The 15733-nt window shown below is 39.2% G+C and overlaps 2 protein-coding genes across 2 annotated transcripts in view; one reads left to right on the top strand and one right to left on the bottom strand.

The window, feature by feature from the left end:
• LOC124511660 (zinc finger protein 729-like) overlaps positions 1-15733 on the top strand; it is an 84523-nt gene that overhangs the window by 38574 nt on the left and 30216 nt on the right. The gene's annotated exons all lie outside the window — the stretch shown is intronic.
• Positions 11962-15530, bottom strand: LOC124511630 (KRAB domain-containing protein 5-like). Its single transcript, XM_047079032.1, has 3 exons — positions 15516-15530; positions 12581-12707; positions 11962-12080 (listed from the first exon to the last, which is right to left on the bottom strand). The coding sequence occupies exons 1-3, from the start codon at positions 15528-15530 to the stop codon at positions 11962-11964; spliced, it is 261 nt and encodes an 86-aa protein (XP_046934988.1).

Below are 15733 nucleotides of genomic sequence, written 5' to 3'. Positions count from 1 at the left end.
ATACTCTCATTGTTTTGTAGGGTTGACTTCTTTGTGACCTGCCCCTCAAACTGACACCCCTTAACACTTTCTTTTTTAATTTTAAATCTATGGTTTTCAGAAACAGTTGACTGAAAGGTCATTCCAATCCTATTTTCAAATTGGTTCAAATACTTATTTTCCACCTGAATGAGGTAACTTCCCAGATTTTCCAAATTTTCTTTCGACAAATAAATATGAATCTTTGACTTGAGTTTTTGGTGACAGAAACACACTGCTTTGTAGAAGAAGCTAACTTACAAGGGGAGGTTTTGCAAAATGCTTTGTATCCTTCACCATATGGGGCAGTGAGATTCTTCTCATGGGCAGATGTCTCCATTTGGAAATATCCGTCATGATAGGTTCGATGTCCTTCACTCTCCCCATTGTTGTCCCAGTCTATCATCAAGTGTAAATTCTCATGGGTGCTATGTTCACCCATTGACACTTTTTGGAGAGAAGGTTCTAAGCACTGCTTTGGCAGGAAATTCTGGGTGCATTGTGAAGATACAGCTGAAAGATATCAAATGACAGAAAAGTTAAATCATCCCACTTAGTACTCTCAGATGAATATACTGAAGACTTCTATTATGCAACCTTAGAATCAATCAGGAAACGTCAGCCAAATGTTTGAGAATGAATCATCAGGACTTCATTCCTCCATGGACACATAACCTTGCACACAAGACACTGACAATATAGCCTGATAGATAATTCTGTAGTATTGTCATGCTATCGTGCAAATCATTTTCCTCTACCTCGAGTAATCAAGAAAAGTACCACATGAGACCAAAATCACCACAGAAGGAAACTTAAACATAAAACTGAAATCCTTAAGACAGGATACAGTAAAACTAAGACCATATCAACCATAGGAAGTGTTGGCATTCAGAAAAGATGAACAAAATTGATAGACCTTTCAATCAAGTCAGAATGAAAGAGAAAAGACTAACTAAAGGCAGCAGTGAAGTGAAAGCAGACACATTACAACTGATACGACTGAAATAAAAATAATTATGAGCGGCAATAGAGGATACTTATATGCCCACAAAAAATACCAAGGGATGAGAATGAATTCAAAAAATGGAAGAAGGACCTGTACTCCATCCTGAAAAAAAAAATCCCTACTGCTGACAACTATGTAGACTTAAAGAGTAATAAAAAACATGCAAAACAAACAAAAAACAAAAAAAAAATCAAACTAACTCCAAATAAGGAAAAGTCCTATGTCCGATGAATTCATTGGAGAATTCAAACAAACAGCTCATGAGAAAGTACTTTAAATCTCTTCAAGTATTTCCAAGGAGTGAAAAGAGAAAATATGAAAATACTCTGTGGTACTAGCATTGCCATGTTACCCAATCAAAGGAATACACTACTCTGAAGAAGGCTACAAACTCCAAAAAAAAAAAAAAAAAAACTCTGTTCACAGATGATATGATCTTTAGAAAACTCTAAAGAATCCTTATTTTTATTTTATATTATTTTGGTCATTGCTTGTTTTATTTCTGGTAAGTTTTTCACTACTTTCGATTTTCCTATTTTTTAAAGTTTTAAATTTTAAAAATTTATTTTTTAAATAAATGCCTCAAATAATGAAAACATTGAAGTCAACAACATTACACCAAAAGGATCGAGAAAAGGAAAACTCTTAGCTGAAATTTAGTAGGAGAAGAAATAACGAATGGAAATCTGAAATCATTTTATTTAGAAAGATAAATCAGAACTAAATAAAATAGAGACCAGAATAAAAAATAACATAACATTGAAAGTAATGCCCAGTTTAACCAGAAAAATGATAAATTGATAATGCTTCAACTATATAAACAATTGTATCCTAACAAGTAACCTAGAAAAGAAATCCTCTGGGGCTCTTGGGTGGCTCAGTCAGTTGGGCATCCAACTTCAGCTCAGGTCCTGATCACAGGGTTAGTGAGTTTGACCCATGGGTCAGGCACTGTGTTCAGAGCTCAGAGTCTAGAGCCTGCTTCTGATTCTGTGTCTCCCTCTTTCTCTGCCCCTTCTCTGCCTGCTCTCTCTCTCTCTCTTTCTCTCAGAAGTAAATGAACATTTAAAAAAAATCCACTTAATTCCTAAAAATGTTACTAAGATTAAATTGTGAACCTTAAACCCACAAATTTAGAAATCTTCTTATAGGTAAAAGAAGAATGAAAGTTGAATTCAGAATCAAAAATCTCTCAGCACAGAAAAGCCCAAGATCACATGCATTCCATGGTCAATTCTAACTGACATTTAAAAAAATAATAACTAAAGGTAATCTTTTCAAAATCCTATAAAGCGTGCAAGATCAGGAACCATTCCAAACTATCCTGTGAGGCCAGCATTACTATGACACCAAGCAGGATAAACACAACAGAAGAACAAAAAAGTCTTGTTTGTCTCATAGAAGTATTGCCACTCTTTCTTTTGACATCCGTTGCATGCTATGTGTTTCTTCATTTCCTCATTGTCAATCTGCAGGTGAGTTATGTCTGAATGAGTCTCCTAGAGGAAGCATACAGTTTTTTGTTTTTATCCATTTTGCTACTCCTGGATCTGGAAGTCTGTTTCCTTCCAGGATTACCAAGATTTCTGCTATTCGTTCTTTTTTTTTTTTTTTCAGTATATGAAATTTGTTGTCAAATTGGTTTCCATACAACACCCAGTGCTCATCCCAAATGGTGCCCTCCTCCATACCCATCACCCACCCTCCCCGCCCTCCCACCCCCCATCAACCCTCAGTTTGCTCTCAGTTTTTAAGAGTCTCTTATGCTTTGCCTCTCTCCCACTCTAACCTCCTTTTTATTTTTTTTCTTCCTGTTCCCTATGGGTTTCTGTTAAGTTTCTCAGGATCCACCTAAGAGTGAAAACATATGGTATCTGTCTTTCTCTATATGGCTTTTTTCACTTAGCATCACACTCTCCAGTTCCATCCATGTTGCTACAAAGGGCCATATTGCATTCTTTCTCATTGCCATGTAGTACTCCATTGTGTATATAAGCCACAATTTCTTTATCCATTCATCAGTTGATGGACATTTAGGCTCTTTCCATAATTTGGCTATTGTTGAGAGTGCTGCTATAAACATTGGGGTACAAGTGCCCCTATGCATCAGCACTCCTGTATCCCTTGGGTAAATTCCTAGCAGTGCTATTGCTGGGTCATAGGGTAGGTCTCTTTTTAATTTTCTGAGGAACCTCCGCACTGCTTTCCAGAGTGGCTGCACCAATTTGCATTCCCACCAACAGTGCAAGAGTGTTCCTGTTCCTCCACATCCTCGCCAGCATGTATAGTCTCTTGATTTGTTCATTTTGGCCACTCTGACTGGCGTGAGGTGATATCTGAGTGTGGTTTTGATTTGTATTTCCCTGATAAGGAGCGACGTTGAGCATCTTTTCATGTGCCTGTTGGCCATCCGGATGTCTTCTTTAGAGAAGTGTCTATTCATGTTTTCTGCCCATTTCTTCACTGGGTTATTTGTTTTTCGGGTGTGGAGTTTGGTGAGCTCTTTATAGATTTTGGATACTAGCCCTTTGTCCGATATGTCATTTGCAAATATCTTTTCCCATTCCGTTGGTTGCCTTTTAGTTTTGTTGGTTGTTTCCTTTGCTATGCAGAAGCTTTTTATCTTCATAAGGTCCCAGTAATTCATTTTTGCTTTTAATTCCCTTGCCTTTGGGGATGTGTCGAGTAAGAGATTGCTACGGCTGAGGTCAGAGAGGTCTTTTCCTGCTTTCTCCTCTAAGGTTTTGATGGTTTCCTGTCTCACATTCAGGTCCTTTATCCATTTTGAGTTTATTTTTGTGAATGGTGTGAGAAAGCGGTCTAGTTTCAACCTTCTGCGTGTTGCTGTCCAGTTCTCCCAGCACTATTTGTTAAAGAGACTGTCTTTTTTCCATTGGATGTTCTTTCCTGCTTTGTCGAAGATGAGTTGGCCATACGTTTGTGGGTCTAGTTCTGGGGTTTCTATTTTATTCCATTCGTCTATGTGTCTGTTTTTGTGCCAATACCATGCTGTCTTGATGATGACAGCTTTGTAGTAGAGGCTAAAGTCTGGGATTGTGATGCCTCCTGCTTTGGTTTTCTTGAAAAATACTTTGGCTATTCAGGGTCTTTTGTGGTTCCATATGAATTTTGTGATTGCTTGTTCTAGTTTCGAGAAGAATGCTGGTGCAATTTTGATTGGGATTGCATTGAATGTGTAGATAGCTTTGGGTAGTATTGACATTTTGACAATATTTATTCTTCCAACCCATGAGCAGGGGATGTCTTTCCATTTCTTTATATCTTCTTCAATTATCTTCATAAGCTTTCTATAGTTTTCAGCATACACATCTTTTACATCTTTGGTTAGATTTATTTATAGGTATTTTATGCTTCTTGGTGCAATTGTGAATGGGATCAGTTTCTTTGTTTGTCTTTCTGTTCCTTCGTTGTTAGTGTATAAGAATGCAACTGATTTCTGTACATTGATTTTGTATCCTGCAACTTTGCTGAATTCATGTATCAGTTCTAGCAGACTTTTGGTGGAGTCTATCGGATTTTCCATGTATAGTATCATGTCATCTGCAAAAAGTGAAAGCTTAACTTCATCTTTGCCAATTTTGATGCCTTTGATTTCCTTTTGTTGTCTGATTGCTGATGCTAGAACTTCCAACACTATGTAGGTCAGCATGAATTTCCCATCATAAAAGAGACCCTCGTGTCTGTGAGACAATAGTCAAATCATTTTGCATGACATAAGCAATAAAGCCATAGCATGAGATGATCTAGGAGTAAAACTAATAAAATATGTCATGCAGGGGCGCCTGGGTGGCTCAGTCGATTGAGCATCCGACTTTGGCCTAGGTCATGACCTCTCCATTTGTGAGTTTGAACCCCGCATCTGGCTCTATGCTGACAGCTCGAGCCTGGAACCTGCTTCAGATTCTGTGCCTCACTCTCTCTCTGCCCCTCCCCTGCTCACGCTCTGTCTCTCTGTCTCAAAAGTAAATAAATATTAAAAAAAATTAAAAAATTAATAGAATATGCCATGCAAAAAAAAAAAAAAACCTCAGATATGGTCAATAGAAAAAAAGAGAATAATTGTCCTTCTCCAGATATCCATTGTCCCTTGATCCTTTCAGTCATCTCCAAAATATAGCTGACCATTCAAGAACATGGGTCTAAACAGTGTGCATCCATTTATACAGAGATTATTTTAAATATAAATCTAATGAACTACTATAAATAGGTTTTCATTATAGGTTCCTTAATCTTTTGTTTTCTCAAGCTTACTTAATTGTAACAATACCACTTATAATACAAACAACAAAAAAAAGAATGGGATGATTCACCAGCAATGTTCTAGGTAAGGCTTCAGTCAACAATAAGCTATTTCCATGGAAAAGTAGGTATGGTTTTAAGCTCTGGAGACTCCAGAGATACCCACAGATTTTCCATTGGGGGGGGGGTTAGGACCCGATACGCCCACACCGATGTAAGTGTTCTCAGTGTTTAAACTTTGGGTTTTCCTCTAAATAAACACTCTGATTTAGAATCATGTGTGAAAAGTGGTATTGACTTATTGCTTCCTGCTGTGAATTCTGACTTTCTTAGATTTGCCTTTTCATTCCATAGTTTGCCAAATGTCTACATCTGTAAAGTGTTTATCCTTTATAAAGACACTGGTATTTACTGAAGTGTATGTTAAAACCAAAAGTCCTTCCTCATTCATTACATTTCTAGGGTTTCCGTCCGGTATATTTTCTCTGAGGTTACGTAAGGGTTCAGTTCAGGTCAAGACTGCCAATATTCTTGACATTTGTAAGTCATCTCCCCAGGACGTATTATCTCATGTTGAATAGTTTTGCTTACAAACTAAACGCTTCACCACATCCTTTGTATTTGTAGGGTTTCATTCAGTGGGCTCTCCCTGAGGTTCAGAAAGTTTGTAGTTGGGCTTAACAATTTTGCTCATATTTAAATATTTTTATTTAGCCTTCTCCCCAATATGTATCTCCTTAGGTTGATAAGTTTTGAGTGGTAAGGCCTTTGCCTCCTTGTATAAATTTGTTAGATTTCTTCCCGTTATGAAATCTCTGCTGTTGAGTGAGTTTTGAAGACTAGTGAAAAGCTGTCACAGAGTTACTACATTTTTTAAAATTCATTTTGCAGTGTTGTAATCCATGTAGGTATCCAATATCATAATTTAAAGGATACTGCTTAATGCTTAGTAATTAATTAGACTGTAAGAAAAAACTCTACCACAAAATTACATCTCTAAGTGATCAGGGTCCTCAGAATCTCTACATCTTTAAGTCTTCTCTCTGGTCAGGATACAATGATGTACAAGAAGATTCGAGCTTACATAGAAGACTTTCTCACATTTCTTACTTTTATACTGGTTCTCTGGAGATGGAGTTCTCTCATGCTTGTTAGCATTTCACCCTCAATTCATGTTTTCCCCACACTCGTTGCTTTTGTAACTTCTGTCTCCACTATAAACACCTCAGTAATTATGGAAGCTAGAGTCCTCAACTAAAGGCCTTTGTAACAACACACACATAACTAGTTGCTCCAAGTTCAGTGTTGTATTGTAACTATTGAACAGTGATGTTTGGATCAAACCCTCCTGTGTTTATCAAAATCAGAGCCTTGGGAAGAGGGGGATTACGTGTTGGTGGAAGAATAATGAGACCTCCAAGCAGGACTTCTCAAATCAATCACATTTAGAATTTTTATCTCCCTTTTCAAATGTCTAACTCACAGAATTGTTTCAGTGAGTGGTTAATCCAATTTTATATTTGTAATACTTTCAGTATGGGCTAGGTGACTTTTCAGAACTTCCAAATGTCCTTCCAAAGAATATGTATCTGTAAAAACTGGATTTTTGACTTTTGCTCCAAAGACATTGTTCTCCAAACATAATGAGTTAAGGTGAGGTTTTCCCCAGAAGGTTTTTTATCCTTGATCTCTTCTAGCAGTAGCATTTCGTTACCAGTAGTTGTGCCCGTTTGGTTATATCCATCATAATAAACATTCGGCATTTCCCTACACCCCATCACCTTCCCCATCATCCCTTAAGTTTAAATACTCAGGGCCACAGTGTCTACTTTTTCCCATATCACTGTACCAAAGGACTCTTCTTCGTTGTCGACCAACAAGCCTAGGGTGTTACGGGAAGACACAACTAAAAGATACAAAAGAAGTCATCACACTTACTACATTGCATATATGTAAGTATGCTAATGTGCAAAAGTAATATCCTTGATAGGACAGCAGCAGAAGGAAGAAATAGGAAGCACCAGGACTTTGCTCCTCCTTGGAGACACAAATAGACCAAAGGAGTTTTTGAGGGCTCCAGAAGTCCATTAGGAGAATACAGCACACCCAGACAAGTACAAAGGAAGAAGAGCCACAGTGAAAAGACAGAGAACGTTTAGGACACTTGCCTACAACAGCTGCCCACTCTCCCTGACACTGCATGGCAACACAGTGACAAAGTCTTCCCTCTGTCGAGGAGAGAAACAAATGTATGTTCAACGATCCGATTTCTTTGCTGTCTTGAGGGACTTGTTTCTGTCATGCACGGCATGGGAAGCAAAAGGATTGAGAGCATCCTCTGGATACACTGTGGTGGCTGCTCAGACGAAAGGTGAGCATTTGTTCAAACACTGGGGAGACTACAGAGCTGAAGAATGAGAGAGGAAGGTATCATCGTCTCCAAAGAGTAAATACACTTTTTAACCTTAGCAGTTACAGAAACTCAGACAGGACAAATGCCCAGAACATGTGTCACTGTACCTAGAATTACTGTACTTTTTGTTCCTCTGTACAAACCAAGTCCATTATCCTGGGCCCAGTGGCTGTTATTTTCACTTTCTGTTTTCTTTTGTTTTCATTGTTTTCGTGGGTTTTTGTTTGTTTGCTTTTTAATTCCCAAATGTCATCCAAAGATATAAAAGGATACAAAGAAATAGGATTTTGTGTTCCAATTGGAGGAACAAAATACATCTCCAAAAGTGGCCCTAAATTACAAGCACTATTAATTGACTGACAAGGAATTCAAAATAACCGTCATAAAGATGCTCATGGAGGAAGAGGAAAAATAGGTAGGTAACTAAATGATAGCAGGAAAACTATTCATGACCAAAATGTAAAGCCAAGGAAACAGAACATATCACAAACAATGAACAAGAAATTGGGAGATGAAGAGTACAATTGCTGAATTTAAAAATGCACTAAGGGGTCAACCACAGACTTGATCAAGTAGAAGAAAGAACCAGACAACCTAAAGTACTCTTGTGTTCAATTACCTGCTAAGAATCAAAGGACAGGGTCTAGGGACTCATGGGACACCAACAAGCCATCCAATATGTATATTAAGGGAACCCCTGAGGAGAGGGGAGGGAAAGGGGGAAGAGCATTGATATGAAGAGCTCAAGTCTTGTATGTGGAAAGAAGAGACAAATGTAACAAGCGCAGTGAATTCATAGCAGGGTAAATGTCAAGACGTGAACACGGTGACACCTTATAATTAACCTATCAAAACTCACAGGCGAGAAGAGAAATTTGAACCAGCATGGCAAAAGCCACTCATCTCGTCCAAGAGAGCTCCTGTAAGCTCAGTGGGATGATTAGCAGATCTTATAGGAAGAAGCGCACGGTCCCATGTATTCAGGTATTCAAAGTTCAAAACATATCCACTAAGAATACCGTACCTGGCCAAACTGTTTTTCATGCATGTAGAAGTGGAGACTTTCCCAAGTAAGAACCCCTCTAAGTTTCCAAGTAGACCTCTCCTACAAGAAACATTAAGGAGGTCCTTCAGGTTGAAATAATAGGATTCTAAACAATAACTAAAAACACATGAGAACATAAAGCCCTCTGCTAAATGTAAAAATTTATACAATTGGGGAGCCTGGGTGACTCAGTTGGTTAAGTGACTGACTTTGGCTCAGGTCAGGATCTCAAGGTCCATGAGTTTTACCCCCACTTTGGGTTCTGTGCTGACAGAGCGTGGAGTCTGCTTCGAATCTGTGTCTCTGTCTCTCTGCCTCTCCCCCATTTGCAATCTCTTTGTCTCAAAAAGAAAAACTCATTAAAAATTTATAAAAAATACACAAATCTGTCATGTTGTAATGAGGTAGCACAAGTCACTTTAGTTTCTGTTACAGTATTTTTTTCAATGAGAGTATAAAAAATCAGCGGTGCCTGGGTGGTTCAGTATGGTAAGCAACAGACTTCAGCTCAGGTCATGATCTCACAGGTTATGAGTTTGAGCCCCACATCAGGTTCTGTTTTGTCAGCACAGAGCCTACTTCTGGTCCTCTATCCACACCTCTCTCTGCCCCTTCCTGCCGATTGTCTCTAAATAAACAAATTAAAAAAAAAAGTACAAACATCATAAATCAAGGTAAGTACATATTAACAGACAGAAACGGTATTATCAGTAATTTAAGTCAGGTGCAGGGGTGGAGGTGATATGTAGAATAATTTTGTATACAATTGAGAATATCAGTTTACAATGTGTTTGTGTACCTTTAAGACATTCTATGTAATCCCTATGTAAACCACAGAGAATATACTACAGAAGATGGAAAAGTTGAAGAGAATGGTACCAAGCATGTCATGGGTATAAGACCACAAATAAGGATAAAAAAAATCTAAATTTGATACAGAGGTACAGAATATACGTGAGAGAGAGGGAGAGCAGGGGAAGGGCAGAAGGAGAGAGGGAGGGAGGGAGAGAAAGAGAGAAAGAGAGAAAGAGAGAGAGAGAGAAAGAGAGAAAGAGAGAAAGAGAGAGAGAGAGAAAGAGAGGGAATCCCAAGGACATTCCATTCTCAGCTCATAGCCTAACATGTGGCTCAATCTCATGACCCTGAGTTCATGACCTGCACCAAAATCAAGACTCAGATCCTTAACAGATTGAGTCACCCAGGCACCCTGAAGGATAGAATGTTGAAAAATGACTTTCAATGCACAAAAGTAATTCTCTCACGCAGGAAGAATATAACGTCACCAATAAATACATGATGAAATTAATTATCTGTTATGATGACTCACCAAGACATTAGTTGTCTATTATTATGACAATTCACCTAGACACGATAAAACATTGACTGACCACTAACCAAGAAAGAAGATGAGTCCCAAAGTATGTATGGGTCATATTTATAGCAAGAAATACATACATCAATTTGTTGGTAAAGGGCCTGGTTGATTCATAATTGACTTAAACTCACATTGTCTTAAAATGCACTAGATGAACATTGTCATCCTGTAACAAGATACACAGGTAAATGAAACTACAACCAGCTCGTGGGGAAAGTCCCATACAAAAGAAAGTACGTTATTATAGAATGTAAAACCAGAATAAGACAAAATTTAACCTCAGTCTACATTAAAAAAATAGATTAATCCTGTGAAAGGAAACCTACCATATAACTATAATTTTAAACTGTGACTACGTACCCATGAAAAAGGAGCACTTGGATTGTTGGCATGTCTTCATTGACAGTAAAACAGGAAAGGTATTTTTTTTATATCAAGCATAAAATGCTCTAATGAAAAATTTTACAAATAGCACTTAAAACACATTAAAAATGTATTATTTTATTAATATATTCCTCCCCTTACACAGAGTGGAAGGGTATAATCCATTGTTTAGAACCAAGCTGACTAGCACAAAACTTTCCTTTCTAAATCAACAAACACTGCCAAAGTTGGAAAATATCCTGACAATCACTTTATAAACAAATCAATATTTAGGATGAAATTCAGATACATTCTGAGAAAGTAGAAGAATAATCTTGTGATTAATTTTTTTTCTGAAGTAAAATTACATTTATGAACAATCCTTTTGTATATGGAATTTCTTCTTTAAATGTTTATTTATTATTGAGAGAGAGAGAGAGAGCACACGGGCAAAGGAGGGGCAAAGGGAGAAGGGACAGGTGATCTAGAGCAGGCTCCACACGGACAGCAGACAGCCCCATACTAGGCTCTAATTCCCCAACTGTGAGATCATGAACTGAGCCAAAGTCCAATGCTCAATCCACTGAGCCATTCAGGCACCCACTAACTCATTTCTTATACAGCACATACCCATATCATATAGAACTTTTGATTCAAAAAATTTCGAGATGTGTCTCATATACAAATTATTTGAAAGTACAAACACCTATGAAAAAGTCACAGGAACTTCCTACTAAAAGTATAAAATGATGCAATTACTAGGAAATAAGGTAACCATTGAGACTTTATTATAGGCTGTGAGATCTAACTTCTAAATGTTATAGCTGCTTTATGGCATTAATATGCAAACATGCTAGGAGACACAGAGATGTGTTAAATTATTTCATCATTGAGCAATGGAACACACAGAGTGGAAATTTCAAATGTTGGTTAATACAAAGACAAGTGAAATTTTGGTGTGAAATAAAGGATTAGATTTTCTCATTTGAGGGAGGTGTTCTGTGATCTCGTGAAATTACTGAGCCTCAATTGTGTACAATGAAGATAAAATCCTCTGGAACTTTGGAAAGCATAAACCACAAAACATGTGATCTCTGTCTCCAATGTTCCCCACATTTCTGCATCAAAACACAATATGCCCACTGCTACCTTGACACACTTGTCACAAGAAGCAAAACAGAATTCAGAAATGGCTTAGCATAGAGTTCCTCAGAAATACAGAGAGATCCTCTAGGGCTCTCACAGCAATGGAGAAGCTCTCAGATTATGGAGGTCCTCACCGGGGATGTGGTGGACCTTCACTGGAGCTGAAGGAGAATCCTTGGAGAATCAAGGAGCATGAGGTGTTAGAGAGCAGATGTCCCCCTGTGAGAGGGAAAGACATGAAACTAGGCTTCCCAAATGAAATTCCATTCAAGGAGAGCTACCTGAACAACACTGTAAGATCTATCTTCCTCCTTCACATTTGGACCTCACCTGTGTCATGTGCTTCTCTCCCACCTACCTGAGTGTGAGGCTACTGTCTCCTTTCTCTTCACACCCCACAGCTCCTCCTCTTGCTCCAAAACGATGGCCAGGTCTGGTTTTGACACAATGAGACCTGTTTATCAGAAGAAAGGAATAGAAATACGGCTGGAGATTCTACCTTTCAACTCAGTACTGTACTCAGCAGACAAGAGAGGACATTGAAGAATTCTAACAAATGATTTCTCAAACACTCTTGTGCAAGAAAGAGCCCCTTTAGGACATGCAGGAGGAGTTTCAAATATTCACATCATGACCAGCCTTCCAAATACTACCAATACAATAAGCAGTAAAAGTTGGAGTTTAAGATGTGGGCCATACCGTCTTTTGCCACTCAATGTTTAGAATTGCCATCAATCTACAGAAATGGTGATGGCATCTTAAGAAAGGGAGGCTGAAGCTGAAAAGGAAACCTCATGAAGCTATTTCTCTACATCTACAAATCCCCATTTCCTTCCCTTGCTGCAGGGATCTGAATCCCAGTCATACAAAGAGGAAGCTTCCAAGAGACAGTCTTCAAAGGAAGGAACAAACACACGAGTGTGGTTTGGGAAATCTAGAAGGAGATATCCTCACCCAAGAAGAGGAGGTGTCCATAGGTCTCTAACATCACATCCCTGTACAGCTCCCGCTGACTGTGGTTCAAGCATCCCCATTCCTCCTGAGATAATTCTATGGCCACATCCCTGAAGGTCAGGAGTCCCTGAAATAAATACAACAGTCATCCAGTGGCCATTGGCAGTGTTCACAATGGTACCTAAGATGAAAGGGAAATGAATATCATCAGCTAGACTATAAGAACTGACGTTCACCGCCTACCTGCTTGTACCCAGTGACTATACTCCCTCATTTTACTTAACCTCTTCCTTCTACTTCTGGCAAAACACCCTGTGGACACAGTCTCCTGTCATGGAAACAGAAAACATTCAACAAAATGGAATGACCGCCCCAAGGAAGAGCTTGGGCAGGCCATGTCGAGCTTAACCCCTATGCAGATGGATGATGGAGTGAACTCAGGGAGGACAGTCACCTTGACCTCCTTGTAATAGCGAAATCTCCACCCAAGGGGGAAAACAAACCTTATGTAACACACAGCGAATGTATGGAAGTGTCCTCTTAAGGTACGTGTGCCACCTTATGCCCAGTTCAGGTAAATGACAAGGCTCCACTTCCTAATTGTCCACTCGAATCTTAAATAAAAGGAAATCATCGCCCCACCCCCCTTCCTCTGTGAGTCTCTCCTTTGGAGGTTATTCCCTCTGATCTCCTTATTGGCTGAAATCAAGCTTCCTGTGTGTGACAACCCCAGCTGCTGCACTATGACTCTATTATATTTCAGGATTAAGACACACAAATTTCTCAACTTTTGTATTCTTGTTTTCATTTTCTGAAAATATAAGGCAGTAAATAAAAGGGTATTTCTGTGACAAGACTGTGGAGGAAAATAAAATTTTATTTTGGCATTTTTTTTTTGGTTTTGTCCTTTATCATGTTTTGCTGTTTTCTTTTTCTCTCCACCTGGTGATGAGACTCTTTCAGTGACACAACTTCAAGGGGACAGATGATTCATTCTCCTCAAGGAAACTCCCACATTTTATCAACTCTAAAGACAGCTGCCTTAGCCTTCCTAACGCCTACTAAATTCCCAACTGACTAATCTTCACTTATAGGTAGGAACCGATTCATCAGGAAGAAGTTACTGAAGTGCAGACCTTCCACTTTAACAACCTTAAAGATGTAAACGTCTACGTTGTTCAAGGGGGGCAATGATGAGGGACGCAAAGTCAAGAGTCGTGTAGCTTCAATTAAATTTCCTTACACTTTGCAACCCAATGACAGGATATGCCCTTCCTCAAGTAAATCACAGCTGCTTTCATACCTTAATGTTTAATTTTTATTAAATACTTGAGACAGGCAGTGTATGACATTCCTTTATCAATGGGCTCCAAAGTGTAAGGAAATTTAATTGAAGCTACACTTCTTTTGCCTTAGTTCTCCCCACCAGAAACGACAAGCAAAGAGAAACGCAGAAGAAAGAAGTTTCCAGCTGAAATGTGATGGCTTCTGCACATCGCTCAGTAAATCTAAGATCCTTAGCAAAGGTCGGGGTGGGGGGGGAGGGGGGACGGATGAACGTTATAAGGGAGAGATCTGGCAGAGAGAACCAGGCCAGTTAAAGAAGTGAACACGAAGTGTAAGGAAACAAATTGCTATCAGTGCCTAAGACACACCAAAGGACACATGATCCCTGGTGTGTTCTGTTGGCCCCCAAACAGTGAATCTGATAGTCAGTCTAATTATGAGAGAATACAGTGGATTTATACAAACTTCAATCACATATACTTTCAGTAGAGGCTGCTTTGAGATAAACAGGCTTGAGCACCAGGTAGTAGAGGAGTCCACAGGGACCACCTGGCTGAAGAGAGGCAGGCCCAGCAGGTGACCTGCCTCAAAATATGTAGAGGCCCTAACTAACTAACAAGTGGGTACTTACAACCAGGCAGAATTACCACATGAGGGCAAATTCCATTAAGTTACCATACATACTCATCTTCCCCCTTCAAAATCAGCCCCAAGTCACTGCTCACAGCAGGAGTCTCTCATCTGCTGTCCTGGCCACCACTCCTTTGGGGTGTTTTCATAAATCTAACGTCTTATTCTGCCACAGATGAATTCTTTTCACCACTCATGTCGTTGGCTTCCACAGGATCATCGGCCCATATTTGGAAGCCCCATCTGAATGGGAGAAACACCACTTTTAGATGACTGTTTACCTGTCCTGTCATGTCTAGTATATTTTAAAGAGTATCTTTTTCACATTTTACAAAGCAAGACTACTCTCCCCCTGCTTTTTTACCTTTCCAAGTTATTCAGGCCTCATATCCATTCTGGTTTTTTTGCATTTATTATTTGGTCCAAAAATTTGTTTTATTATAACACAAAGAGAGGACCTGTGGGCACCAAGATCCACAGTGGGGTTGTGAAGAGTGACTATGCAGCCAGGGGACGGAAAGGCAAAAGGGAGGTCTCCAGAAGGATTCCCATATGTTTAAGAGGACTCCTAAGATACTGGGGGCCTTGTATTTTTCATTTTCTTCATCCTGCTCTACAGAGACGTACTAAATGGGGGAACTAAAGGGGAATGGTTCTCCTCGACTGAAATCCCACCACCAGACCTCATCAGCAACTGGAATCTTGGACTCAACAACTTCCCTTTTGCATCTGTCCTAAAGGGAATGTTTGCAATACTTTAGGACTTTACCTCAAAGTGACAAGTGTTGACGTCCTAGTGAAAGCCTTGTTTGAGAATGTAGAGAAGATTCCTGTTTATAGGGGAGAAGAGTTCTAAGGACCTAACCTTGAGTATCGTTCCCGAGAAGGTTGTAAAACTTTGTTGAAAACATAAGGCAGAAACACCAAACACAGAGAAACCAACATTTGTGATTTCTAAATGCATGGAATTTTAGGGGGAAAAGATGACACGGCCTCTGACCTGGAACACCAGGCTTACCTGAGAGCTGGCCATTTCTACCTCTTTCCCCTTGTCCTCTAGATTTCTTTCTCAGAAGGTATTTGTGGACAAATCACACATGCATCAGAAGAAAATGCCCTTAAATGCCATCAACAGAATGTCTTCACCAGAAAAGTGCTCACTGGCAGGCGGGACTTTGGAATGCAGAAGGACAAAACTTCCTGGTTTTTTGTGTCAGGAGCTTTTCAGAAACGGAG

Source organism: Lynx rufus, unplaced genomic scaffold, assembly GCF_022079265.1.
Source record: "Lynx rufus isolate CCGP_SWC_20201006 ecotype Redwood Valley unplaced genomic scaffold, mLynRuf1.p SCAF_16, whole genome shotgun sequence".
Taxonomy (NCBI): Eukaryota; Metazoa; Chordata; class Mammalia; order Carnivora; family Felidae; genus Lynx; species Lynx rufus.
This window is presented reverse-complemented; position numbering and strand designations above follow the sequence as displayed.